The sequence below is a fragment of the Hermetia illucens genome, chromosome 2 (genome assembly GCF_905115235.1).
Source record: "Hermetia illucens chromosome 2, iHerIll2.2.curated.20191125, whole genome shotgun sequence".
Lineage (NCBI taxonomy): Eukaryota > Metazoa > Arthropoda > Insecta > Diptera > Stratiomyidae > Hermetia > Hermetia illucens.
In genome coordinates, this window is record NC_051850.1 from 27,010,257 (window position 1) to 27,020,240 (window position 9,984).

A 9,984-nucleotide genomic window follows, 5' to 3' on the forward strand; every position below is an offset into this window, starting at 1 on the left:
AACATCTTATGAGGCGGCATGGGTGATTGCGGGGATGATCCCGGTAGATATTCTAATCGATGAGGCAAGTCGTCTGTACGAAAATCAGAAAGCAAGCCTAAACAAGCAAAGTGAGCGTTTGTGATCACTGGTTGCATGGCAATCACCATGGGACCAGGGGGAGAATGGCCGGTCGACACAGAGGCTTATCCCAGACATAAGCATGTGGACTATGCGGAATCACGGTGAGACGAGTTACGATCTGACTCAATTTTTATCCAGACACGGTGGATACAGGAGTTACCTCTATAGGTTCGGTCTAGATGAAGCGCCCGATATTCCTACGTGTGAAGGTGCAGCCGAAAATGCAGAACATGTTTTCTTCGTCTGCCCCAGATTTAAAAGCTCAAGGGAAAAGCTTGAAACAGAGCTAAATACCCGTTCAACGGTGGAAAATCTGATAAGGTGCAATCAAATACAACATGGGACGACGTAGTTGCAATGGTGAAACGGATCCACCAGCAACTAAAAGAAGCAGAAGTACAGCGGAGACAGAGAAGGTAGTAGCTCGTTTAGAGTGAACAGCTAAGATCTGAACAGCCCCGCGAAGCAATACCGGAACAGTGGTCTCGCGGGGAGAGCGTGCAGAAAATATGGGAGGTTTCAGTGGGTAAGAGTCCGGCATGCGTGCCCTAGATTCCAGATGCGTATCCATAATGGATTTCACACAAAACCTTATCAACGACAAAGGATTTAGGTCAGTGTAATTTTTTTAAATATTTTCCAACAATATAAACCAGACTTAATCCGAATGAAATTTATATTAAATCAACAAAACAACAAAATTTAAAACGTCCTGGATATCTTTTTCAATAAAACGATTCACTAAAATCAAAAAATCACTTGATCGGTGACAGTGGCATCTCTTCAACGGGGAGCTTCATATAAAAGTAATCACTATCCACCTCAGGGATGTGGTTGCAGCACAGAACAACTCGTTTGCAAGGGCCAGCTACACAACGTCGCCACAGAGTACGTGAACGACTTTTCCGTTTCAAATTCCTGTAGTCATTTTTCTCAGTCTGTATAGTGCTCTCGGCTTTCGATTCTTTCGCAGAAGTTTTATCTTCGGGACAAGTTTCCAAATTGTAAGGATACACAGAGTTGGCAGTTTCCATCTTTGAATTTGAATACGATCGACGACGCAGTTTAAATTCACTCTCGTCGAGAGCGCTGTAGTCATTGAGGAAGACTTCAGTGTGGTCAATGTCGATCTCATCAATGTTGGTTTCTAGAAAATCATGAAAATCCTCGGAATTGCTGGCGGAACTGCACTCAGTTTGGGTTGCGATTGACGTAACCCTGGGTTCAATGGGAAAAGTAGGCGGGATGAAATCAGGGATAGAAAACCGCTGAGAAGGATGCCGTAGACACTCTGCTGGGAGAGAATGCCTTTTACCTTTGTCCTGCATTTCCATCATTTGAATGCGCATGATATCAGCATTCATTTTGGTCCTTGCAAGCATATTGACTTTCTCCTGGAGGTTGCTCTCTAAATTTTTGTTAAGATTTTTCAACTCTTCCACTTCCTTTTCCTTCTCCTGTAATAATTGAACAATTTGTTCGTTGGAATCGTGGTTTGAATTCGATTCGCAGATGATCGTGTCGCAAACGTCTAAGGTTCCAATGGTCTCGGGCAGGGATCGATGTCTTATGATTTTCTTGCTTTTGGACCGGTCGTACGCTTTGATATTGGCGATGTACTCCTTAACCTTACTCTTAACGTGATGATACCGCTTTTTCGTATAGTCTGAGTGAAGGTCTTGGTAGGAATGAGATTTCTGTTTAAACGGGAGATTCTTCGAGTTTTCTTGTTGGTTTCCTTTCGATACATTCACATTTGCTTTTGTTCCACTGGAGTCCTCGAAGGATGGCGATGTTGAAACAGATGTGAAACCTAAACGTATTCATGCGATGAAATGCTCAAACTTTCTGAATATATATCATTTTTACCGTTCACACTTTTATCACTATCATGGTTGAGTAAATCGTCCTCTAGCGAACTTTCCTTACTCAGACTCATTTCGTGCCAAATGTCATACACAAAGATAATTTTGGGAATTTAGTTAGCATCACAAAAACAATATTTGAGCGTTCTATTTACTAAAGTGTGATTAGCACGCGCAATAACGGTTGATTAGAATGATTGCAGGGTGAATGTGAATTAGCACAAGAGTCAACTTTGAAAGATGTTTTAATAATACTGAACTACGGAGGATTTCTTTTCTTTTAATGAAAGTGAAAATAGACATAATGAAACACCCTTTTATGAATCGCTTCGAGGATGAAGTAAATGTTTCCGAACCGCTCCCTTCCTTCCACGGGCGAAGGAACGTTATTGCAAGTTTAATCCCCAAAAATTAAAAATTTATTGTAGGCAGACGAAATCATACATGTACAAGAGCCTATCGATACGAACAATTGATCATAATGAAGTTAGGATTTCCTGAATCTGGGCCGCCTTCCTATTCGAACGAACCATCGCCCGCCGAAATACGACGATTTTGCATTTTTGACAATTTTGACGACCCGGGGGTCGTGGAAATTTTCAATTTTCCTAGATTTCGGCCAGGTCGTCTAGGCACACATTTTCCGCGATATCTCGCCTCCCCGGCACCGCAGCGTGAAAATTCTTGGATTTCCTGAATCTAGGCCGCCTCCCCGTTCGAACGAGGCATCATCCATCGAAATCCGACGATTTTGCATTTTTCACAATGTTGACGACCCGGGGGTCGTGGAAATTTTCGATTTTCCTCGATTTCGGCCTGTCTGGGCACACATTTTCCGCGATATCTCGCCTCCCCGGCACCGTAGCGTGAAAACTCTTGTATTTCCTGAATCTAGGCCGCCTCCCCGTTCGAACGAGGCATCACCCACCGAAATCCGACGATTTTGCATTTTTCACAATTTTGACGACCCGGGGGAAAAACTTTAAACGCTTATATCTCCGTTAATATTGAGAATTTTGCAAAAAGGAGCTTAATTTGTGATCACTACTATTGGTAGAGGGTCTGAACTTCAAAATGGTATATAGGTTGTGGGGTCTAGGTGCCAGGAAAATTTCAGATTTTTCGAGGAATGAGGGGAAAAACTTTAAACGCTTATATCTCCGTTAATATTGAGAATTTCGCAAAAAGGAGCTTAATTTGTGATCACTACTATTGGTAGAGGGTCTGAACTTCAAAATGGTATATAGGTTGTGGGGTCTAGGTGCCAGGAAAATTTCAGATTTTTCGAGGAATCAGGGGAAAAACTTTAAACGCTTATATCTCCGTTAATATTGAGAATTTCGCAAAAAGGAGCTTAATTTGTGATCACTACTATTGGTAGAGGGTCTGAACTTCAAAATGGTATATAGGTTGTGGGGTCTAGGTGCCAGGAAAATTTCAGATTTTTCGAGGAATGAGGGGAAAAACTTTAAACGCTTATATCTCCGTTAATATTGAGAATTTCGCAAAAAGGAGCTTAATTTGTGATCACTACTATTGGTAGAGGGTCTGAACTTCAAAATGGTATATAGGTTGTGGGGTCTAGGTGCCAGGAAAATTTCAGATTTTTCGAGGAATGAGGGGAAAAACTTTAAACGCTTATATCTCCGTTAATATTGAGAATTTCGCAAAAAGGAGCTTAATTTGTGATCACTACTATTGGTAGAGGGTCTGAACTTCAAAATGGTATATAGGTTGTGGGGTCTAGGTGCCAGGAAAATTTCAGATTTTTCGAGGAATCAGGGGAAAAACTTTAAACGCTTATATCTCCGTTAATATTGAGAATTTCGCAAAAAGGAGCTTAATTTGTGATCACTACCATTGGTAGAGGGTCTGAACTTCAAAATGGTATATAGGTTGTGGGGTCTAGGTGCCAGGAAAATTTCAGATTTTTCGAGGAATCAGGGGAAAAACTTTAAACGCTTATATCTCCGTTAATATTGAGAATTTCGCAAAAAGGAGCTTAATTTGTGATCACTACCATTGGTAGAGGGTCTGAACTTCAAAATGGTATATAGGTTGTGGGGTCTAGGTGCCAGGAAAATTTCAGATTTTTCGAGGAATCAGGGGAAAAACTTTAAACGCTTATATCTCCGTTAATATTGAGAATTTCGCAAAAAGGAGCTTAATTTGTGATCACTACTATTGGTAGAGGGTCTGAACTTCAAAATGGTATATAGGTTGTGGGGTCTAGGTGCCAGGAAAATTTCAGATTTTTCGAGGAATGAGGGGAAAAACTTTAAACGCTTATATCTCCGTTAATATTGAGAATTTCGCAAAAAGGAGCTTAATTTGTGATCACTACTATTGGTAGAGGGTCTGAACTTCAAAATGGTATATAGGTTGTGGGGTCTAGGTGCCAGGAAAATTTCAGATTTTTCGAGGAATCAGGGGAAAAACTTTAAACGCTTATATCTCCGTTAATATTGAGAATTTCGCAAAAAGGAGCTTAATTTGTGATCACTACTATTGGTAGAGGGTCTGAACTTCAAAATGGTATATAGGTTGTGGGGTCTAGGTGCCAGGAAAATTTCAGATTTTTCGAGGAATCAGGGGAAAAACTTTAAACGCTTATATCTCCGTTAATATTGAGAATTTCGCAAAAAGGAGCTTAATTTGTGATCACTACTATTGGTAGAGGGTCTGAACTTCAAAATGGTATATAGGTTGTGGGGTCTAGGTGCCAGGAAAATTTCAGATTTTTCGAGGAATCAGGGGAAAAACTTTAAACGCTTATATCTCCGTTAATATTGAGAATTTCGCAAAAAGGAGCTTAATTTGTGATCACTACTATTGGTAGAGGGTCTGAACTTCAAAATGGTATATAGGTTGTGGGGTCTAGGTGCCAGGAAAATTTCAGATTTTTCGAGGAATCTGGGGAAAAACTTTAAACGCTTATATCTCCGTTAATATTGAGAATTTTGCAAAAAGGAGCTTAATTTGTGATCACTACTATTGGTAGAGGGTCTGAACTTCAAAATGGTATATAGGTTGTGGGGTCTAGGTGCCAGGAAAATTTCAGATTTTTCGAGGAATCAGGGGAAAAACTTTAAACGCTTATATCTCCGTTAATATTGAGAATTTCGCAAAAAGGAGCTTAATTTGTGATCACTACTATTGGTAGAGGGTCTGAACTTCAAAATGGTATATAGGTTGTGGGGTCTAGGTGCCAGGAAAATTTCAGATTTTTCGAGGAATGAGGGGAAAAACTTTAAACGCTTATATCTCCGTTAATATTGAGAATTTCGCAAAAAGGAGCTTAATTTGTGATCACTACTATTGGTAGAGGGTCTGAACTTCAAAATGGTATATAGGTTGTGGGGTCTAGGTGCCAGGAAAATTTCAGATTTTTCGAGGAATCAGGGGAAAAACTTTAAACGCTTATATCTCCGTTAATATTGAGAATTTCGCAAAAAGGAGCTTAATTTGTGATCACTACTATTGGTAGAGGGTCTGAACTTCAAAATGGTATATAGGTTGTGGGGTCTAGGTGCCAGGAAAATTTCAGATTTTTCGAGGAATCTGGGGAAAAACTTTAAACGCTTATATCTCCGTTAATATTGAGAATTTCGCAAAAAGGAGCTTAATTTGTGATCACTACTATTGGTAGAGGGTCTGAACTTCAAAATGGTATATAGGTTGTGGGGTCTAGGTGCCAGGAAAATTTCAGATTTTTCGAGGAATCAGGGGAAAAACTTTAAACGCTTATATCTCCGTTAATATTGAGAATTTCGCAAAAAGGAGCTTAATTTGTGATCACTACTATTGGTAGAGGGTCTGAACTTCAAAATGGTATATAGGTTGTGGGGTCTAGGTGCCAGGAAAATTTCAGATTTTTCGAGGAATCTGGGGAAAAACTTTAAACGCTTATATCTCCGTTAATATTGAGAATTTTGCAAAAAGGAGCTTAATTTGTGATCACTACTATTGGTAGAGGGTCTGAACTTCAAAATGGTATATAGGTTGTGGGGTCTAGGTGCCAGGAAAATTTCAGATTTTTCGAGGAATCAGGGGAAAAACTTTAAACGCTTATATCTCCGTTAATATTGAGAATTTCGCAAAAAGGAGCTTAATTTGTGATCACTACTATTGGTAGAGGGTCTGAACTTCAAAATGGTATATAGGTTGTGGGGTCTAGGTGCCAGGAAAATTTCAGATTTTTCGAGGAATCAGGGGAAAAACTTTAAACGCTTATATCTCCGTTAATATTGAGAATTTCGCAAAAAGGAGCTTAATTTGTGATCACTACTATTGGTAGAGGGTCTGAACTTCAAAATGGTATATAGGTTGTGGGGTCTAGGTGCCAGGAAAATTTCAGATTTTTCGAGGAATGAGGGGAAAAACTTTAAACGCTTATATCTCCGTTAATATTGAGAATTTCGCAAAAAGGAGCTTAATTTGTGATCACTACTATTGGTAGAGGGTCTGAACTTCAAAATGGTATATAGGTTGTGGGGTCTAGGTGCCAGGAAAATTTCAGATTTTTCGAGGAATCAGGGGAAAAACTTTAAACGCTTATATCTCCGTTAATATTGAGAATTTCGCAAAAAGGAGCTTAATTTGTGATCACTACCTATTGGTAGAGGGTCTGAACTTCAAAATGGTATATAGGTTGTGGGGTCTAGGTGCCAGGAAAATTTCAGATTTTTCGAGGAATCAGGGGAAAAACTTTAAACGCTTATATCTCCGTTAATATTGAGAATTTCGCAAAAAGGAGCTTAATTTGTGATCACTACCATTGGTAGAGGGTCTGAACTTCAAAATGGTATATAGGTTGTGGGGTCTAGGTGCCAGGAAAATTTCAGATTTTTCGAGGAATCAGGGGAAAAACTTTAAACGCTTATATCTCCGTTAATATTGAGAATTTCGCAAAAAGGAGCTTAATTTGTGATCACTACTATTGGTAGAGGGTCTGAACTTCAAAATGGTATATAGGTTGTGGGGTCTAGGTGCCAGGAAAATTTCAGATTTTTCGAGGAATGAGGGGAAAAACTTTAAACGCTTATATCTCCGTTAATATTGAGAATTTCGCAAAAAGGAGCTTAATTTGTGATCACTACTATTGGTAGAGGGTCTGAACTTCAAAATGGTATATAGGTTGTGGGGTCTAGGTGCCAGGAAAATTTCAGATTTTTCGAGGAATCAGGGGAAAAACTTTAAACGCTTATATCTCCGTTAATATTGAGAATTTCGCAAAAAGGAGCTTAATTTGTGATCACTACTATTGGTAGAGGGTCTGAACTTCAAAATGGTATATAGGTTGTGGGGTCTAGGTGCCAGGAAAATTTCAGATTTTTCGAGGAATCAGGGGAAAAACTTTAAACGCTTATATCTCCGTTAATATTGAGAATTTCGCAAAAAGGAGCTTAATTTGTGATCACTACTATTGGTAGAGGGTCTGAACTTCAAAATGGTATATAGGTTGTGGGGTCTAGGTGCCAGGAAAATTTCAGATTTTTCGAGGAATAGGGGAAAAACTTTAAACGCTTATATCTCCGTTAATATTGAGAATTTCGCAAAAAGGAGCTTAATTTGTGATCACTACTATTGGTAGAGGGTCTGAACTTCAAAATGGTATATAGGTTGTGGGGTCTAGGTGCCAGGAAAATTTCAGATTTTTCGAGGAATCGAGGGGAAAAACTTTAAACGCTTATATCTCCGTTAATATTGAGAATTTCGCAAAAAGGAGCTTAATTTGTGATCACTACTATTGGTAGAGGGTCTGAACTTCAAAATGGTATATAGGTTGTGGGGTCTAGGTGCCAGGAAAATTTCAGATTTTTCGAGGAATCAGGGGAAAAACTTTAAACGCTTATATCTCCGTTAATATTGAGAATTTCGCAAAAAGGAGCTTAATTTGTGATCACTACCTATTGGTAGAGGGTCTGAACTTCAAAATGGTATATAGGTTGTGGGGTCTAGGTGCCAGGAAAATTTCAGATTTTTCGAGGAATCAGGGGAAAAACTTTAAACGCTTATATCTCCGTTAATATTGAGAATTTCGCAAAAAGGAGCTTAATTTGTGATCACTACCTATTGGTAGAGGGTCTGAACTTCAAAATGGTATATAGGTTGTGGGGTCTAGGTGCCAGGAAAATTTCAGATTTTTCGAGGAATCAGGGGAAAAACTTTAAACGCTTATATCTCCGTTAATATTGAGAATTTCGCAAAAAGGAGCTTAATTTGTGATCACTACTATTGGTAGAGGGTCTGAACTTCAAAATGGTATATAGGTTGTGGGGTCTAGGTGCCAGGAAAATTTCAGATTTTTCGAGGAATCAGGGGAAAAACTTTAAACGCTTATATCTCCGTTAATATTGAGAATTTCGCAAAAAGGAGCTTAATTTGTGATCACTACTATTGGTAGAGGGTCTGAACTTCAAAATGGTATATAGGTTGTGGGGTCTAGGTGCCAGGAAAATTTCAGATTTTTCGAGGAATGAGGGGAAAAACTTTAAACGCTTATATCTCCGTTAATATTGAGAATTTCGCAAAAAGGAGCTTAATTTGTGATCACTACTATTGGTAGAGGGTCTGAACTTCAAAATGGTATATAGGTTGTGGGGTCTAGGTGCCAGGAAAATTTCAGATTTTTCGAGGAATCAGGGGAAAAACTTTAAACGCTTATATCTCCGTTAATATTGAGAATTTCGCAAAAAGGAGCTTAATTTGTGATCACTACCATTGGTAGAGGGTCTGAACTTCAAAATGGTATATAGGTTGTGGGGTCTAGGTGCCAGGAAAATTTCAGATTTTTCGAGGAATCAGGGGAAAAACTTTAAACGCTTATATCTCCGTTAATATTGAGAATTTCGCAAAAAGGAGCTTAATTTGTGATCACTACCTATTGGTAGAGGGTCTGAACTTCAAAATGGTATATAGGTTGTGGGGTCTAGGTGCCAGGAAAATTTCAGATTTTTCGAGGAATCAGGGGAAAAACTTTAAACGCTTATATCTCCGTTAATATTGAGAATTTCGCAAAAAGGAGCTTAATTTGTGATCACTACTATTGGTAGAGGGTCTGAACTTCAAAATGGTATATAGGTTGTGGGGTCTAGGTGCCAGGAAAATTTCAGATTTTTCGAGGAATCAGGGGAAAAACTTTAAACGCTTATATCTCCGTTAATATTGAGAATTTCGCAAAAAGGAGCTTAATTTGTGATCACTACTATTGGTAGAGGGTCTGAACTTCAAAATGGTATATAGGTTGTGGGGTCTAGGTGCCAGGAAAATTTCAGATTTTTCGAGGAATCAGGGGAAAAACTTTAAACGCTTATATCTCCGTTAATATTGAGAATTTCGCAAAAAGGAGCTTAATTTGTGATCACTACTATTGGTAGAGGGTCTGAACTTCAAAATGGTATATAGGTTGTGGGGTCTAGGTGCCAGGAAAATTTCAGATTTTTCGAGGAATGAGGGGAAAAACTTTAAACGCTTATATCTCCGTTAATATTGAGAATTTCGCAAAAAGGAGCTTAATTTGTGATCACTACTATTGGTAGAGGGTCTGAACTTCAAAATGGTATATAGGTTGTGGGGTCTAGGTGCCAGGAAAATTTCAGATTTTTCGAGGAATGAGGGGAAAAACTTTAAACGCTTATATCTCCGTTAATATTGAGAATTTCGCAAAAAGGAGCTTAATTTGTGATCACTACTATTGGTAGAGGGTCTGAACTTCAAAATGGTATATAGGTTGTGGGGTCTAGGTGCCAGGAAAATTTCAGATTTTTCGAGGAATCAGGGGAAAAACTTTAAACGCTTATATCTCCGTTAATATTGAGAATTTCGCAAAAAGGAGCTTAATTTGTGATCACTACCTATTGGTAGAGGGTCTGAACTTCAAAATGGTATATAGGTTGTGGGGTCTAGGTGCCAGGAAAATTTCAGATTTTTCGAGGAATCAGGGGAAAAACTTTAAACGCTTATATCTCCGTTAATATTGAGAATTTCGCAAAAA

The 9,984-nt window shown here is 38.8% G+C and overlaps 1 protein-coding gene across 1 annotated transcript; it reads right to left on the reverse strand.

Moving 5' to 3' along the window:
• Positions 1 to 781: 781 nt before the first annotated feature.
• Positions 782 to 2,131, reverse strand: LOC119649501. The gene is made up of 2 exons (XM_038051669.1): positions 1,993 to 2,131; positions 782 to 1,936 (listed from the first exon to the last, which is right to left on the reverse strand). Exons 1-2 carry the CDS (start codon positions 2,060 to 2,062, stop codon positions 879 to 881), a joined length of 1,128 nt encoding a protein of 375 aa, XP_037907597.1. The 5' UTR covers positions 2,063 to 2,131; the 3' UTR covers positions 782 to 878.
• Between the last annotated feature and the right edge of the window lie 7,853 nt (positions 2,132 to 9,984).